The sequence below is a fragment of the Marmota flaviventris genome, chromosome 8 (genome assembly GCF_047511675.1).
Source record: "Marmota flaviventris isolate mMarFla1 chromosome 8, mMarFla1.hap1, whole genome shotgun sequence".
NCBI lineage: Eukaryota > Metazoa > Chordata > Mammalia > Rodentia > Sciuridae > Marmota > Marmota flaviventris.
In genome coordinates, this window is record NC_092505.1 from 43,473,190 (window position 1) to 43,492,589 (window position 19,400).

The window sequence follows — 19,400 nt, forward strand, 5'->3', positions numbered from 1 at the left end:
TTCCTGTATCCCAGTGACTCTTAAGTTTGGTCTCTTAATGTTATCCCATATTTCTTGGATGTTCTGCTCATGGTTTCTTAACAGTCTTGCTGAGCTGTCTATGTTCTTTTCCAGTTGAAATACTTTGTCTTAATTGTCTGATGTTCTATCTTCTAAGTGTTCTACTCTGCTGGTAGTATTCTCCATTGAGTTTTTAAGTTGGTTTATTGCTTCCTGCATTTCTAGGATTTCTGTTTGTTTGTTTTTTATAACCTCTATCTCCCTGTATAGTTGATCCTTTGCTTCCTGGATTTGTTTGCGTAATTCGTTGTCGAAGTGATCTTTCATTGTCTGATTTTGCTGTTTAATGTCTTCCTTGATACTCCAGATCATCTGAAGCATGTATATCCTGAATTCTTTATCTGACATTCCATCTGCTGCAGCTGTTACCTCTTCTAAAGTTGCGTTGACCTGCATTGCTTGTGGTCCTTTCTTTCCTTGTCTTTTCATACTGCTTGCGTATCTTTCCTGCAGGTGCGGGCGGCGGCTCTGCTCTCTCCTTATTCCAATTGGGGTGTCGTGGCTACCACGCCGGCAGGTCACTGGGCCTGTTCTGGGAGCTGGCGGCGGCTCTGTTCTGCCCCTACTCCAATTGGGGTGACGAGTGTACCACGCCGGCAGGCCACCGGGCCTGATCCGCCGGTCGGTTGCAGGTTTGCCTACCCTGCAGGCGCGGGCGGCGGCTCTACTCTGCCCCTACTGCAAATGGGGTGACGTGTCTGTCGTACCGGCAGGCCACTGGGCCTGTCCCGCTGGTCGGTCGCAGATCTGCCCACCTTTCGGGCACGGGTGGAGGCTCTGCTCTGCCCCTACTCCAATTAGGGTGTCATGGCTACCCCGCCTGCAGGACGCTGGGCCTGTTCCTGGCACGGGCGGCGACTCTGCTCTGCCACTACTCCAATTAGGGTGGTGTTTGTACCACGCCGGCAGGCTCCTGGGCCTGATCCGCCGGTCTGTTGTAGGTCTGCCTACCTTGGAGGCGCGGGCGGCGGATCTGCCCTGCCCCTCCTACCACGCCTGCGGACCCCTGGGCCTGATCTGCAGGTTGATCACTGGTCTGCTCACCCTGCGGGCACGGGTGGCAGTTCCGCTCCGCCCCCACTCCAACTGGGGTCACGTGACCACCACACCGGCAGGGCCTGATCCGGGCGTGGGAGAAGGATCTGCTCTGCCCCTACTCCAGTTGGGGTGACGTGTGTACCACACTGGCTGGCCACTGGGCCTGACCCGCCAGGCTGACACAGGTCTGTTTACCTTGCAAGCGTGGGCGGTGTCTCTGCCCTGCCCCTCCTACCACGCCCATGTACCACTGGGTCGCGGGTCTGCCCACCTTGTGGTTGCGGGTGGCGGCTCCGCTCCGCCCCCTCTCCAATTGGGGTCACGCGGTCACCACGCTGGCGAGCCGCTGGGCCTGCTCCGGGCGCTGGCGGCGGCCCGGCTCCTTCCCTCTGGCTCGACGACAAATTGAGGAGACTCGGGTGACTGTGCCTCACCCCCCCTACCAGGAGACCAACTGCTTATGTCACCACTGGTATTGATGAAGTTCCCTCCTCCGCCGCTTTCTGCAGACGTCAGATCTCTGCCATGTTGGTATCCTATGCGAATGGCAGCATTTCGTTCCCCTTGCCGGGCAACCAAAGCACTGGGTGAGTCCTGACTGGCCCTCAGCAGGACCCGGACCGAGAAGCAGTTTCCGCGGGCTCCTTACAACAGCTTCTTGAAAGCACTTTCTTTTGTACTCTCACCAATCTTCCCCCTACCACAGTGAATTCTCCATGTGGTAGCCAGAACAGTCCCTTTCAAACATAAGTCAGCCAATTCTTAGAGGGAAAAGCCAAGATTCTTTTAAAAATATTGATGTATTTTATCTTACTTTATGATACTGCTGAAAGTGTCTAGTTCCATAGTCTCATGAAAATGGAAGAGAGAGAGAGAAAGAGAGAACTGTTTCCACCTCAACAAATTGGGAAATTTGGGGCAATGTGTGGTTGCTTGCTATGATTGTACCAGAATTCTTGGAAAATACTGGCAGTAAAACTTACACTGTGAGGTAGTGACCTGAGAAAGGATTCCTCAGTAAAATATTCTGAAAATTTAATAGCAAATAGGTAATAAATTTTAGATTCTCTGTCACCTAAAGTAGTCTTGATTAAAGCTTTAAATGAACATGAAACAACAAGGCAAATGTCTGGGTAAGATTTCCTAATCTGTGGACCAAGACAACGAAGAAAATACCAGAAGATGTATTTGTTTTTGAGGAGAAGAAAAAGAGATCAGCTATATTAAAATGATTTTAGTTGGGCAATTTATGTGGATCATAAGACACACACAAAGTCAAAATTCTTGCACCAGTCTAGGGCCCTACACGCCTCTTCCGGTGCCCACCCCATGCCCGTCCTCTTGCGCACTCTGCCCTGGGCCTTGATGCTGTTCTTGAAGCATGCCGATATGCCCCTGCCTAGGCATTTTACTGCCCTCCACCTGCTACCCTTTTCACCAGGAAGCTGCATGACCTTCTCCCTTCCTCACCACCTTTCCTTTAATGACTCCTCAGTGAGACTTCCTCTGATCATTTTTAAAATCTCCACCACCACCCCCACCTCACCCCAGGTGGTCTCCATCCCTCTGCCCTGCTTTTCTGCAGAGTGGTTATCTCCTTCCAAAGCACCACATACCTGTGTACTTTGATTCTTTATTTACCCCTCACTAGGTGGCAAATGCTGGGGGACTGGGGATTTCTGGCTTTGGTGCTGCTGTGTCCCCAGTCTGGCTCACAGTGGACCTATGCACATTTTCTGGAGGAACAAACCTATTCTGAGTATTGGTGTGTATTTTCTTCCAGGCTTTGGGGCCACTGCAAAGTAGAAAAGCACAGGCATCGCCTGTTCATCTCCTAAATCCTCAATGGCTTTAGATTGTAGGACTTAGATCCTTTCAAACATTAAAAAAAGAAAATATCCATACACAGAAAACAAACAAACAAACAAACAATCAAAACTAACCTAGGAGGACCTTGAACTTGAAATCATCATATCTCAACCAGTATTAAAACATAACAGTTTGCAGGACATAGAACTGAGGAGTACCTTAAACACACTGTAAGGAAGTCATCAGCTAGATGAGGAGTGTGGGTTGTTCCAGAGGACAAATGAACATGTGTCCTCAGTGGAAGAGAATAAAATAGTGTCATGTGGGGAGGTGGGACACTGTTATAGATTAAAATCAAGTTGAAAACGGCCTATTATCCAAACAAACAGTGCTGACCTTTTTGTAGATCCTCATTTGAGCAATTTAGTGTGAGGTACATACTCAAGAGAGTTGGTAAAAATTTGTGAGTAGCTTGGATTTTAGGGGATAGTGGCAATATGGTCACAGCTAATTATCATAAATAGATTCATATGTTCTGTGGAGAACCTGGTATGGTAATTTAGAGAACTGAATTCAATAGAAAAGTTTATGAGGCCCATATTCTCAGTAGTTCCAAGGATGATACATAACTAATACCATTTTATTTGCCAGTCAGTAAGTTGATATCTACAAAGAATGTCATGTTAAGGCTGAATTTTCTTATGGAGCCCAATTGAGAAGAGCTGGTAGGAACCAGTGAGGTGAAATCTGACATTTGCTTTAAAGTGCTGGGGTGTGGGGAGGTGGAGAGGTGGGGAGGTGGAGGAAGTGAAACAGTTCCTCTTTCAGAGTTGGAGGCGGGCTTGTATTCTCTTTTTCTGTAGTACAGGGGTGTGGTGTAGTATAGGGGAGTGGAGGAAAGAGGGGCATGTGGTGCTGTATTTATTCAGCCCTTTTTATAGGCCCTTTTTACTCCTTCCTCCTCTGCTTAACTTTGATTTGTGGAGAGGAATGCAGATTGGTCATTAGTGAGGTAAGATTGGGGAAGATGCCTACTGGGACTGGGGCTTTCACTACCTATACTGGGGAATGGGTATTTATGTAGAAGGAAAGCTAATGGGAAGTGAAGGGCCTATTTTTGATCAGCCATCTGTCAAATAGACCATAACTTCTGCAAGCATACCTTTTTCTGTCTGTGGGACACCAGGTTCAAGACAGTAGCAAGTGGCCAAAATTTTCTTGTTGCTTTATGTATTCAGAGTGATTGACTCTGGTCAGGGACCACTGCCATGTGGATGGGAAGGACTCAACACCCCCCCTACCAAGTTCTGTTCTCTAGGCCCATTAGAAAACCTCTGTGCAAAGATCTGCAGGAATTTCTGAAGATTTCCTTATCTTCTCCATCAGTACCTTCTCTGGCTGGAAGAAGATCTAATCTCTGGTAAGCAGCCCCTTTTGCGGTCTGAGTCTGGAACAGTTAGGTCAGGCAGGAATAAAAGCCCCTTTATCTTCAGAGCTTTTTTCTGCACAGGATCTCCCTGTCCCCACCCTTACCCCTGCAGTTAAGCGTACCCTCCATTAGATGTTTGCGAACTCAGCTTCGCAGACTGTAAATCTCTCATGGCTTCCTAAATACGCTTCTCAGATTCACTAGCTACAAATTGGTTTCCTGTTGCCTATAACACTTCTGACCTTTGCTGCTTTTTTCAGCAAAATAGTTACACGTCAGAAATGTTTTGACAAAACTGTTGGTGTCTTGACCCGTGCTGGCTGCCACTCAATAGGCTGAAAGTGTCTAGGAGCTGGGGTGTGGGATCCCTGTCGGCAGGGACTAGCTCCTTGGAGACTGTAGGAAACTGGCGCTAACAATTTTACTGTAAGCTTTATTATTAGGAAATAAATGGACTAGGAAATAAGTGGACTCTGCCATAATAAAGAGACTTTAGCACATGGTAAATGCTTCATAATTATTATCTTAAACAAAGTGATAAGATCTACCATTAATTTTCTCTGTGTACTACAGAGGTGAACTTTTAAGTATTATTCTTTGTGTGTTACAGATGAAGGCACAATGCACACAGAAATTATCAGGTGACTGATAGAAAAGCCAGGATTTGAATCTGGGTTTTTGAGATGACAGCCTCCGTCATTTCCAAAGCCAGGGCCACTTAAACTATTGGTAATGAAGAACTAGGTTCTTTGCCCAGGTTCTCATATGTCAGTAGTTTTGCAATTTATAATAAAATGATTTATAGGATGATAAAATGAAATAAGAGGTCATTCAAAAGGCAAACCCCATTTAAAAATATTTGTTATATTTGATAGGAATAAAACTGTCCTTTGAAATTATTATAAAAGTTGTTTACACTCAGTTTCTGTACTTTTCTCCTCTTGGACCTTGAAAAACTTTTTCAGACAAGCACTTGTCGGTAGATCTCACTTTGAGTAGCACGTCCTAAGGTGCCTGTTTCTTGGCACGTGGTGACTAGAACTCACTGACAGAATCTGCCTTCTGCACTCACTTTAGTAGACTTTATCAAATGCATATCGAATGTAAAATGCAGGCTGGGCGGAGGGGAACCTGATCATAGCTAGTCATTAGTCAGTGCAGAGAAGTGGGGGAGGTGAGGAATCAGCCAGCCGTGGAGACTACTGAGAAGCAGTGACCAGTAACATAGAAAAACCAGAACTGGAGGATTTGGAGGCCATGTGAACAATATGTATCAAATAGGAAGAATCAAACAACTACTTACAGTCCTGCTGATGGGAGAAAAGATGAAGACTGAGCATTGACCACCTGCTTAACAACGTGGAGGTCACAGAGGTCTTTGGTGACGCTACCAAGAACAGTTTTGTGGAGATGGGGAGGCTTGAAATGAGAATGGGAAGATGGGAATTGGAAATAGTGATATGGCCAAAGAGTTTTGGTATAAAGAGAAATAGGGCCAGAGCTGGAAGTTGAAATGAGGTCAAGAGATTTAGAGAAAGGGGCAGGGAAATGGAATTTGTTTAGAATTTGTTCATTAGCCAAATCTGTGAACTTTGGCTAGGCCAATTTTTTTAAGTCAATTCCTTCAGTAAAACAAACAATTATCTGTTGTAAACAAATATTATTGAGTGCCTACCATATGCCCTGTGCTCACTCCCTGTCATTCAGTGTATCCAGAAGACTAAATTGCCGAACAATCTTATTGGTCAAGAAAAAAAGAATTTGTAAACCATCTTTGTTCCTTACATAGCTCAATCTAAATGACATTGCATCTTTTTCATATTTGCTTTACTTTATTTTGGTTTTGGCTGAAGTATTTAAAGTAAATTTCATCTCTTACTACTTCACATGCAGAGGGCCTTGTAAAAAATAACTGCAATACAATTAATACACCTAACAAGATTAACAATAATTTCTTAATATCATATAATAGTTAATGTATATTCAAATAATCCACTTGTCTCCAAAGATGTTTTGTAAATTAAGGTGTAAGCAGGGTCTCTATTTGATAGTATTGTCATTTCTTTTAAGCTATTTGGGTTTTTTTTATGCTCAGTGACTTGTTGATGAAACAATTTCAATAGTTCTGTCTTATGTTCTGAATTTGTCTGATAACATTCCTATGGTGTTGTTTAATTTTCTCTTTCTTCTGAATTTACTAAAAACTGGAGTTGCATACAAAGACTTGATAATAAGCAGATTAAACATGTGGGGTAAGAATGTTTCATAGGCAGCTACTATCTAGGTGTCTCACTATTAGTGATGCAAAGCTGATCAGAGTCAGGAGGAGGCTGCCTGAATCATGAGAGGGTTTTCCTTTTTGTTCTTTTTGTTTTTAAAGGTTTTTTTTTTTTTTTTTAAGATATGAGAATATTGGGTTGGGGATGTGGCTCAAGCGGTAACACGCTTGCCTGGCATGTGTGGGCACTGGGTTCATTCCTCAGCACCACATAAAATAAAGATGTTGTGTCCACCGAAAACCTGAAAAATAAATATTTAAAAAAATTCTCTCTCTCTTTCTGTCTTCTCTCTTAAAAAAAAGATATGGGAATATCAGCATGTCTATGTGCTAATGAGAATGACCTTTGAGAAAGAGGTACTTGTTGATGCAGAGGAAAAAAGGGGGAAATTTTATATAATAATTTCCCTAAGTAGACAAGAGTGTACAGAATCCAGTGGATGAATGCTGGTCATTGCAAGTGTTAGATGCAGCCAGTTCATGTAACAGAGAAAGAGACCTATGAAGAGACATATACACATAACTGTAGGTGATGTGGGCTGTGGTAGGGGGCTTGAGCAACTTCTATTCTGGTACCTTATGTTTTCTCCATGAACAAGTAGCAAGTTCATCAGGGAAGAGTGAGAATGAGAGGATAAAGTAAAAAAGAATTCTAGGAGGGTGGTAGGTGAGTGTACTGGAAGTGCAGCATGTGACTGCTGGGAAGACTAAGGACCTTCTGGCAGTTAGTGATCAGTAACATGGAGTGAAATCAATACACATTGTTGTGTGGTTGTTATCTAGCCAAGTTCAATTGCATGGCTGCAGGTATGGGGTCAGACAGCATTGGATTTAGCCAGGATTGGGTTTTGGCCAACCATGTGATAAGAGAGGATAGGGGAGTCCTTTTAATGCTTAACTAAGGAATTTAAGCTGGTAGGAAGGGGAGTAAGGATGTGGGAGGTGAGGGAGACCAAGGAGTTGATAGGATGAGCCACAGAAGATTGCTGGAGTTGGGAAGAGTTGGAAGAAGCTGGAAAGACAAGGAGTGGTGATTGGAAAAGGAAGTCTGAAATTGGGATTATGGAGGGAGTATATTTTTTGGAAATAAAAAGATCAGAATTCTAACCTGAGAGTGAGTGATTGATATCACAAATATGGGGGTAGAAGAGATTCAAGAGCTGTGAGGCCAGAGAACTAGACTATCTCGTAGGTGGATATGATATTCACATATAACTAAGCACCGCAGGAGAGATAGTGTTGGGGGAAATTACAGGGAGTCTTGAGCTAAAATATTCAAAGAATGAAGAGATGTGTGTGAATGAATGGTGTGGGAGTAGATGACTGCAGGGATAGTGGGTGGTGTGGTCCGCACAGCATAGCAGTAAGAATAATTTGTGGATGCATGAAACATTCTTAATACTGAGCCTGCATGTTGGTTGGCCTGAAGAAATGTTAGTGACTTTCATTCTGAGTCTATGTGAACAGAGAGCAGAGCTTAAATCACTGGATCCATTTTTACAGGGAAATTGATTTTCTTTCATTTTGAGGTCAAAAAGGCACAACAGCTTGGACAGCCATGTGCCACCTAGGGAGGTGTTGATTTCCCTGTCATTCAGTATATCCAGCAGACTAAATGAACATCTACACACCAGTGCTGTAGAGGGGATTTTGGCAATCAGGTTGTGGGGAGGAGGGAGGGATGGTGTCAGAACTAGCTTCATTCTTTCATTCAAGAGAAATTAGGAAAATCCCATTCACAATAGCCTCAAAAACAAAACAAAGCAAAACAAAACAAAACTTGGCAATCAATCTAACAAAAGAGGTGAAAGACCTCTACAATGGAAACTACAGAACACCAAAGAAAGAAAGAAGGCCCTAGAAGATGGAAAGATCTCCCATATTGTTGGAAGGCAGAATTAATATTCTCAAAATGGCCATACTCTCAAAAGTATTATACAGATTGAATTCAATTCCTATAAAATCCCAATGACATTCTTCATAGAACTAAAAAAAGCAATCATGAAAATTCATTTGGAAAAATAAGAGACCCAGAATAGCCAAAGCAATCCCTAGCAAGAAGATTGAAGCAGGAGGCATCACAATACCAGTCATTAAATTATACTACAGAGCCCTAATAACAAAAAATGGCATGGTATTGGCACCAAAACAGACACATAGACCAATGGTACATAATAGTAGGCACAGAGACAAACCCACATAAATAAACCCACATAAATAAACTCATACTAGACAAAGGTGCCCAAAACATTTATTAGAGAAAAGACAGCCTCCTCAACAAATGGTGCTGGGAAAACTGGAAATCGATATGTAGCAAAAATGAAATTAAATTTCTCTCTCTCACTCCGCACAAAACTTGACATTCTTTCATTCAAACATGACTCAACATTTCATAGTCATGATCCAGAGCCTGGCTACTAGATGCAGGGAGCCAGAGATGTCTCAAAGAAAAGAACTGTCAATATGGCTGGGACAGATCTGCTCTCAAATGTCACATAGGTTTATGAGGGACAGACGGGCATAGTGGAGTCACAGTGATCTCTGTGGGGTCATGGAAGGCTTCAAAGTCAAGGGGTTCTTTAATTGGTGTTAGAGTCTGAATGGGCATAGTGTGAACAAGGCAGGAAAGGACATTCCATACAGATGGAACTTTATAAGTATTGCATGAAAGAGAGAAATTCAAGTAGCAGTCCAAATGCCCCTTATCTTCCCTGTCTCATTTTCCCTGTTTGTAACTTGGGAATAACAATGGTGTCCACATGAGTGGGGCATGGTGAGGAATAAATGACATGTGTCGATAGTACTTGTCACAGGCACTGTTACAATCCCTTTGGATGTATGATCTTACTTGATTTTGTACATCACCCTATGAGATAGGATCTGTTATTCTTTCCATTTGATAGGCGAATTAACTGAGTTTTAGAGGGGTGAGTAGCCCAAGGTCATGTAACTGGTGAGACTTACATCAGTCTGACTTCAGCCCTTGTACTGTTAACCCCTAAGCTATTGTGAGTGCCGAGCATGAACATATAGCTAGTTCTAAGTAAATGGCAGCCATTACTGTCATGATCACTAGTTTATCCTCCAGAGCAGAGGGTTCCGTTATCACTTCTGCAGCTGGTTGAAGACAGTGCTGCTGTCTAACTGGCAGCACTGTCACTATTTTTGGAAGGTCTTTATCATCACCTGCAATACATCTAGATAGTCAGTTGCACCACATTGCTTTAAATGGTTTGTTTTTTGAAATCAAGAGTGATTTTTATCTTCTCAAGGGCAAGTCTTTCAAGCTGATGCAGTTGACATCACAGAAGGAAAGCTGGGTTTGGTGCACTCTACTGGTGTCTATGGTGGAACTCAAACCAAAGCCTCATGTCCCAGCAGCACATGCATTGTTAGGGAAGCGCAGCAAAGCAGACTCCACACACAGTAGATATCACCTAAAGGCTAGTGCCTGATGGGGCTAAGAAAGCCTCTTCCATCACTGATGACTGAAATATGCAGAATTCTCAAAAGGGCTGCTTCACTCAACAAATATTATTGAGTGCCTACCATATGCCCTGCATTCACTTAGTGTTTGGAGATGCCAGCATTAGTGGTGAAGAGGACTGACAAGGTTCCTACTTATAGAACTTCATTATAATATTATTATTATTATTTATTTTTTAAAGTTCTGATTGGACACAATACCTTTATTTTATTTATTTATTTTTATGTGGTGCTAAGGATCGAACCCAGCGCCTCGCACATGCTAGGTGAGTGCTGTACTGCTGAGCCACAACCCTAGCCCCTAGAGCTTCACATTTTTATTAGAAGGAGACAAACAGCAATCAACTCAAATATGAATGTGCACATAATGATAAGTGCTGATGTGAGAAAGGAAACCCATGCCTTAAGAAGAGGGATTCTTATCAAAGTCATTTCCTGATTCTCCCAGGAAGCTACTCCCAAACCAGATCTTTTCTGAATTGATAAGGCGTGCCAAAATTTTAGCCAGGGATATGATTATGCCTCTCACTTTTGCCCTGTCAGTCATGCCTAGGTTCTCTCTACTTGCTTGAAAAACTGGGGTTCTCCCAACCTGAAAGCCCCCTCACCACCTTCAAAGGAGGATTTTCTCCTGATGGTAGAGGATGATGCCTGTTATATGGTGTTCTCTTAGTTTTCGTAATACTACGTCCGTCCGCCCCCCCACCGAGGACAAGCTTCCATGTCAGCCCAAAATTGTGCATCAAGTTGATACATAGGGTGAAGTTAATTTTTCATTTTGCTCCAAATAGTTTTACCATAAGTACTCAACTAGCATAGGAAGAGTAATAAAAGAAGTCAAACTGATAAAATGAGAATTATTCTTTTATTTTGTGTTTGCTCATTAGTCTTGGGATCTCAACCATGTGTATTTTTTAAGACACTTGGATATGTATAACTTTTTGTCGTGATAATGTATGTAGGGCTGCGGTTGTGGCTCAGTGGTAGAGTGCTTGCCTAGCATGTGTGAGACATTGGGTTTGATCCCCAGCACCACATAAAAAGGTGAATTAAGTTATAAAAAAAATGTATGCACATTTCTGTTTTGCTTTTTCTAATTACAATATTAGTTTTTCCTTTTGCTATGTAAATTCACACACACAATTGTGTATATTCTCCCACCAGAGATTCTCCCAGAGTATAGCTATTGCTAGAAATTGAATTAAATTTTTTTTACCATAAATTTGAAATTAAAAGCTTTATAAAAATCACATTCTTTTTAAAATTCCATATTCATTTTTGATTGGTTCCTTTTAGTTGTACTTGACAGTAGAATTCATTTTGATATAATTATATAAACATGGGATATCTTATTCTAGTTAGGACCCCATGCTTGTGGATGTATCTAATGGTGGGATTCACTATGGAATATTCATATAAATACATAGGAAAATTATTTCAGATTCATTCCATTGTCTTTTCTTTTCCTGTCTCCCCTCCCTTCCCTTCATTCCTCTTTGTCTGAATAAATATTTACTGAATATTAATTCTTCCTCTTCTCCTTTATTGTGGGTTAGCCTCTATCTATCAGCACAAACTTTTGATCTTTATAGAACAAACATTTTTATTTCCTTAATCCTCTTTCAGTCTTCACCACAACTGTATAAGGTAGGGAATCATTTTACATGGGAGGAAACTAAAATTTGTAATCTTCTTTCTCTTTTGAATTGTTTATTCAGTCTTATTTCCTAGAAGTATGGCAACTTGGTCAAAAATCATGAGCTTTTATTTCTGTGGTTTGAATACTATCTAGAAGAGTTGAGTTAATTTATAATGCTCTTTCAAATGTAATTTTATTATAATCTGCCCAGTGTTATCATTTTGAAGGCTGTTGACCAAACATCAAGGATGTTGAGTCTACTTGCCATTTATCCCTAAGCAGAGGTTAACTAAGCCTTTCCCAGGTTAGTTGATGGGGCCTACTTTATACTTTCAGCATACATCTATCTGGCATAGTCAGTTTTCTAGGCTTTCCTGCTGTTCAGGGATCTAGAATATTGTACCTGTAAGAAGAGGCTTTTCACTCTTTTCTGAAATCCCAAGGCTTCCTGGGTTACACCAGAGTCTAGGCCTATAAAAGTACCTATCGATCTTGTTAATATTTAACCCAGTTCTACTAGAAAACTGTTCTCCCCTCCTATTTTTTTAAAAAAATTGTTTTCCCTTTTGCAGATGTTTTTTGATCATCCTGAGAAAAATGAGCCCTGGCCTCCAGACCTAATAAAGCAGACCTTGTTCCCATGGAGAACAGTGCTTGCTCCTGAGGATCTGGAGGGCCTGCAGCCCCAGGAATATTAGCCAGAAGCAGGTAAGAAACACCTAGAGGCATGAACTAGCAGAGAGTACATTCCAGAGTAAAAAATTGTGTGGCAGAATACACTGACAAGGAATCTCAGGGTCCCAATGCCTGACTACAGTGTTGATAGTTTTTCTTTTCTTTTCTAGTCCTCTAACACTGATTCAATGTGGGGCAGGGTGGAGGTGGGTGTGTAGGTGGCTGGCCTGTTTTTCTATAAGCTATAAACATAAGATTTGAGTTACCCTATAATTCACTCAGCCTTTTTGAGCACCTATGTGACAAGCACCACATTTGATGTTGAGTATGTGCTGATAAGTAGTTCATGGCAGAATTCCTTACTTTAAGGTTTTCTTTCTGCTGCTTTATTGCCAGCTTGGGCTCTGTAGACAGTAATGCGAGTTGTTATCGTATTCTTTTTCCCAGAAGTCTCATGGTGGTTGTAAGGATCCATTGATATAGTCACATGAGTATAATAATCCTTTTTTTTTTTTTTAAACTGGATTGAACTCAAGGGTGCTCTACCACTGAGCCTACATTCCCAGCCTTTTTACCTGATTGTGAGATGGGGTCTTGCTAAGTTGTTTGAAATTGTGATCTTCCTGCCTTAGTCTCCTGACTCACCAGGATTACAGGTATGCCCCACCATACCCAGCTCAATAATCCCTGTGGGGGACATTGTGTTGAGTATGGTGGTTCAGAAATGCCAGGAGGAGACATGAAAAGCAGAATTACAAAGCAGTATTGCAAGCAGTGGACAGGCATCGTACCCAGTGGACGTGAGCTCTACTGAAGGTCAAGGGCAGAGATTTTAAAAGTGTAAATACATGGAGGCTTAAGAAGTCAGTTGGTGGGATAGGAAAATTCAAAACTTGGAGTGTTTTTCCAAAGAATTTGTGGAGAAAGTTTGCTACTCTTTCCCCTTTATTGGGCTGTTTAGATGAAGCTTCTTCAGTCTGCCTTATTAAAATGCTTGAGAGGTGAAAGAGGATCCTGCAGTTCTAAATCCCTATGACCAGATGCTCCAGGCTGCTGGTGGACTTGAAGGACCTGATATCTAAGTTCAGATGTGTGCTCTGGAGCCATGACCTGCACAGGCCATGAAGGCTGGGGCCATTTGAGGGTTGCAGGACAGTCCTTGGGCCAGGTGGTTTGTGGGAACTCTTCCCCCACAGTCCCCTCCCTGACATTACCTTTCACTCAGATATGTAAAAGTCAAGTTCCAAGTCCATTCTTTCCAAATCACTCTTGGAACTTTAAAAACTACTTGTATTCCCAAAACCTCATGTTCTTCAGCTATAAATGGAGCTCATAAAATCGGTTTTGCTCATCTCACAGAGCTATACTGTGTCTTACAAATCCTAAGTCATGTGTAAGGGCCCCTGAGTGGTAAAATGATGTTCACCAGTGCTGGCAGGTGCACTGCTTATGGTGAAGTGGCTTTTCTATAATTGACATATCAAGTTGTCACTCTGGGTACCCTGATTTCTGAGTCCTGATGGCCAACACTGACTTTTCACTGTTCCCTATCATAGATCCCTGTTCTTTTGTAAAAAGACAATGATGGGCCTTTAGAATCAGATAGGCCTGGGTTTCAATCCTGGTTCTAGCACTGATGAGCTAAAGAAACCCTTAGAGAAGCCCTGTAACCCTGCTAAGGCTCAGTTTCTTCATTTCCTAGTAGAGTTGTGAATATCTATTTCCTATGATGTAATGATAAAGTGTCTACCATGTAGTTGGGTCTCCTTAAATACTACTTCTCTATTTTTTAAAATATTTTGTAGTGTTGACAGGCCTTTATTTTATTCATTTATTTATATGTGGTGCTGAGAATTGAACCTAGTGCTTTACACATGTGAGGCAAGCACTCTACCACTGAGCCACAACCCCAGCCCCTCTAGTTTTTTTTTTTTTGAGTTGTCACATGGTTATGTGATTTATTCTTGTTGTGTGGCTGAGGAAATGTAATTCCTTAGTTTCCTAATGATGTGACAAGCCTTCTACCTCTCACCTTTTGATCTTATGTTTGAATTTTTCTTCTGGGACATTTACAAAATCTCAACCACCCATGCTAGGAAACCATCATCCTCAGAGCCACTGGTTCCTAAGATCTAGAATAGTAGGAAATACTGCTTTGGTTGGTACTTACAGCAAATTCCAACAGTGAGCTGGATGTCAGTTAATTAGAGTCTTGGATGAAGAACCTGCCTCTTAGGCTGATGAGACCTAGCCCGTGTTCTACTCTGCCATTGCTCGCTGGGCCTGTATCACCCCCACATGGCTCTCTTGCCAAGGAACTGCTCTTCCATCTCTATTCAGAATACCTTGCCTGCCTTTCTTACCTACTTCCAAGTTCATTAACATTTCCTTTTGTTTGGTCCTCCCAAATTTTTATGAATGAGGTAGGCAAAAATAGATATCCTATAAAAACTTAGGAGCAGAGATATTCATTTGCCCTACATCATCAAGAATGGAAAAAAGAAGCCAGATACCCAACCCAGTTTTCCTACTGGTTAATCCCTAATGTCCTTAGGAGCAGTCTTCATGAGAAGGGACTCCAGACTCCTTGTGGATTAGCAAAATCTTGGGGGCAATTGCTTTGACTTATTACGGTAAATAAATCCAGTGATTGAGGAGAGAATTTAATGTTTTCCAAAAGATACACACAGTGTTTGAGTTCAAAGTGCTTCCATCTTCCATTCAGTTGCACAATAAATTCTGAGAAAATGAATTGGCTCTGTTTGCTTAGTGAGGCCCACTTTCTAGAACTTGCAACACTTCTGTGCAAGATATAGTACAAGGAGCTTGGCTTATGGAATCAAATGCACTTCAATTTGAACCTTTCCTTAGCCTTGTGATCCTGGGCACTTCCTTTAACCTTTCAGAGCCTCAGGTTGCTGCTAATCTATAAAAGTGGAGATTATAACACCTTCCTGGATGGTGGGTCAGAGCCCATCTGCATGGCTCAGAAGAAGCCCTTTTATTCGATTCTGATATGTATGGTGCTCTCTTTAGTTATATATCACAGTGATTCTGGTCAGAGTGAAATTAAATAATATCTATTGTGCTTAATGAAGATTTGTTTCAATTTCTTTAATTTGCCACATGTCTGCTACCTTATCAAGATTTCTTCTCCTCTATCATGAAGTGAGTTAGCCGACTTCTTGTCTTATGAGTGCTGTTCTTACAGTGCACTGCACAAAACTGAGTGTCATGTTGTGAAACCAACCCTTGTTTTTGTTTTTATATGGGAGTCCAACATCACAGCCCTTAGAGAGATGCACCACAAATCTGTAGCATCATCCATGGCAAGGGGTCTTTCTCCAGCTATTTTAAAATAATGCCAGAGCACTGAGGATTTTAGACTCCAGGTTCTGTGATATAGAACAGTCATCTTGCTCTTCTTTTTATTCTCTTTTTTTTCAAGTGTGCATGCCTTCATCTAACAGATAGTATAAGGTTCTAGGAACCAAGTGATGCACAAGATGTGGTTCCCGACCTTAAGAAACTAAGAGTGAAGCTTCTCGAGGGACGTAGACAAGTCAACCGGAGACGAAGACTCAGGGTGTAGAAATAAAAGGTAGGGGGCTGGGATTGTGGCTCAGAGGTTGAGTGCTTGCCTAACACGTGCAAGGCCCTGGGTTCGATCCTCAGCACCACATAAAAATGGATAAATGAAATGAAGATATCGTGTCCAGTTACAACTAATAAATAAATGTTAAAAAAAATTTAAAAAGAAATAAAAGGTGGGAAGGTATAGAAAGCATTCAGGGTTCACAGAGGAAGGAGGGAGTGTCCAAGGGAATGCTGTGTACATTTAAAGTCCAAATGAAAGCTGAATTTTTCAGAGAGTTGTTTAAAGCTGCATAATTGGTGGGAGGTATAGCAGGACTGGAATTCACATATTCTCACTCTAAATGCTTGGCCCATCATCCTCTGTGTGCCTTTTTTTTTTTTTTTTTTTTGGTACTAGGGATTGAATCCAGGGGCACTTAACCACTGAGCCACATCCCCATCCCTTTTTATTTTGAGACAGGGTCTTGCTAAATTGCTTAGGGCCTTGATAAGTTTCTGAGGCTGGCTTTGAACTGCAATCTCCTGCCTCAGCCTCCTGAGTTGCTGGGATTGCAATGTGTGCCACTGTCCCTGGCTGTGTGCCACTTATGGATGTTCTTTACATCGTTTTTTTTTTTTTTTCCTTGTCCCACTCTTTTTAGATTTGTTCTCCTGCTGAGAACAGAGGGGCTTCCCTGAACACAACTTTCATTATGATTCACACCAACATGAAGAAAAAATTCAGCTGCTGTATTGTGGCCTTTCTCCTGTTTGCAGTCATCTGTGTCTGGAAGGAAAGAAAGAAAGGGAGTTACTATGATTCTCTTAAATTGCAAACCAAGGAATTCCAGGTGTTGAAGACTCTGGAGAAACTAACCATGAGGTCTCGTTCCCAGTCTGTGTCCTCAGACAACACTCAGGACCCACAGAAGAACAGCCAGGCCCTCAGTGGTCCCAAGGGCTCCACCAAGTCCAATCCACAAGCCTCCTTCCAAGTGTGGAACAAGGAAAGCTCATCAAAAAATCTTATCCCCAGGTTGCAAAAGATCTTGAAGAATTATCTGAATATGAACAAGTACAAAGTGTCCTACAAGGGGCCAGGGCCAGGTGTCAAGTACAGTGCAGATGCCCTGCGCTGCTACCTTCGGGACCGTGTGAATGTATCCATGGTGGAGGCCACAGACTTTCCCTTCAACACCTCTGACTGGGAGGGCTACCTGCCCAAGGAGAACATCAGGACCAAGGCTGGGCCATGGCACAGATGTGCTGTTGTCTCGTCAGCAGGATCTCTGAAGTCCTCCCAACTGGGCCAAGAAATAGGTATGTTAAGATTGTTCTCTGAACAGTCCATGCTCCCAGGCAGTGCCTGGGCATATTAACAGTCCTGGAGACAAGGGCCCAAGGGTGGCTTGATGGGCCATTGGAGCCAGCCCAGAGTGATGTTTTCAAGTGTCTTTCTCAGAGTTGGAAGTGCCACAGGGATATTTGAAAGGATGGGAATCCAAGTCCCCTAGCATCTTTATCACCAAGAGTAGCTTTATTTTTAACTCTTTCAAATATTGGTGTTCTGCAGAGTATTTCATTTGTAAAGTGTTCAATTGCTATCAATAAGCAACAATTTGAAAAGCTTTGAAGCAAGGACCTGCATTTGCAGGTTCTCAAATTCTATTATTTTATCCAATTCATGAGGACTGTTTGGGTCTCAACTACCTGAGTAATCTTCAACTTTTCTCTTTGGGGAAAAAAATAATAAGAGCAGGAATTGGGGGGCTGGGGCAACCTTCAGGGGTTCCATAAATCCCTAAATTGCATGCAAAAAATATTCATGGAGTATACAATGTGTATGTGCCAAGTCTCTGTGCATTTCTCCAGGGAGAGGTCCATAGGTTACATTTATTTTCAGAGGGCTCTGTGACCCAAAAAAAAAAAAAACGGTTTAAGAGTTAAACTGGTCAAAAGTACTGGTCAAAATAAATCAATTTACTTTTCTTGAAACCTGTTACAGTGAATAAAAGAAGTCTACCCATATTGGTGAACTTATACAACAAAGAGTTACTTAAAGTCCCTTATTTCTCTTATTTTGAAAGAAAATATTTCCCATTATTGTGAAATTAATCAGGCTATAAAGAGAGCAAAGCCCAGGGAGGCTTGCTCTTCAGTTAGCCTGGAGGTACTGGAGCAGGTGAGGTCATATGTCTCCTTTTCCTTTTTAATTTTTTAATTGTTTTATTAAAACAATTTGTTTTATTAAAAATAAATGACAGTGCAATGCAATTCTTATTGCACATAAACAGCAAAAATTTTCATGTCTCTGGTTGTATATAAAATATGTTCATACCAATTTGTGTCTTCATACATCTACTTTGGTAATGATAGCTATCACATTCCACCATCCTTGCTAACCCCCTGCCCCTTCCCTTCCCCTCCCACCCCTCTGCCCTATCTAGAGTTTTTCTATTTCTCCCATGTTCCCCCTCCCTAACCCACTATGAATCAGCCTCCTTAAATCAAACAAATATATATAAAAATATTCATCATCTCTAGCAATTAGAGAAATGCAAATCCTTTTTTATTTCCTCCCTCTGACTGCCAGGAAATACGGTCTGAATTCGAGCATGGTCTCTCACAGAAGAAGTAGAGATGCCAATTGGATTCTCTAGAACAGAAAAAAGTGGTGAGATCACATTTTCTACCTCCCCAAATAGGCAGTGCTTACTTAATGAAGGCTGCCAAGATGACCAGCCCTACCCCAACTTGGACCTTTGCCTTTTTGGTTTCTATTGGACTTTGTTTTCTCAAAACTAAATGTTATTGCTTATGTTCATCTATGCTAGAACCAAATTTCTTTCTGTATTTCTCATTTTTTAATGAAAAATGGTAGTTTTCAGAGTTGCCCAGATCTTAGGTGGTCCTTTTTCCTGTGACGTTATCATTGTCTACCTGGTTAAGATTATGTTGAAGTTTAAGGCAGAGCCTGGTCTCTCTGTGAAATGTAACCATGTCTTTACTTTTATGCACTCCTTAAAAGTCTGAGTAACTTACAATAAATGTTAATTGAAATAATCTTGTATACACTGTACTGACAACTTCAAATAAGTTTTGATCCTGAGATATAACATTGCATGTTGGACTTCAAATATTCTGACTTTCATAGTGTATATCCTCTGGGCATTTAAGGAGCAGGGAAGAGGAAGACCCTTTGGTGAAGCCCATGAGTTCCAGGTACTATGGACTTCCCACTGCTTCTGGAGTTTTTTGAGCCTGTTCCCAACTGTTGACTATATCATTTAGTTTCCAATTATTTAATCTTACAAGTAATACTGCTAACAAGTTTTTTTGTGCAGAAAATCAAAGGAACTACTACTGTCCTCCAGTGGGGAAATAACCTCAGGAATGGGGTTAAAAGAGCC

General features: G+C 41.8%; 1 protein-coding gene across 8 annotated transcripts in view; it reads left to right on the forward strand.

Annotated features, from left to right (window-relative positions):
• St6gal1 (ST6 beta-galactoside alpha-2,6-sialyltransferase 1) overlaps positions 1–19,400 on the forward strand; it is a 142,933-nt gene that overhangs the window by 93,014 nt on the left and 30,519 nt on the right. For 3 of the 8 annotated variants that reach the window (XM_027951428.3, XM_027951430.2, XM_027951429.3), the window contains exons 3-4: positions 12,312–12,447; positions 16,653–17,310. In XM_027951428.3, coding sequence (XP_027807229.1) covers positions 16,704–17,310 — 607 coding nt within the window. In that variant the 5' untranslated portion in view covers positions 12,312–12,447; positions 16,653–16,703. Of the gene's footprint in view, positions 1–3,799; positions 3,920–3,952; positions 4,328–12,311; positions 12,448–15,862; positions 16,016–16,652; positions 17,311–19,400 lie in introns of those variants that run through there. The other 5 variants (XM_027951433.2, XM_027951436.2, XM_071615165.1 and 2 more) reach the window with 5 other exon arrangements.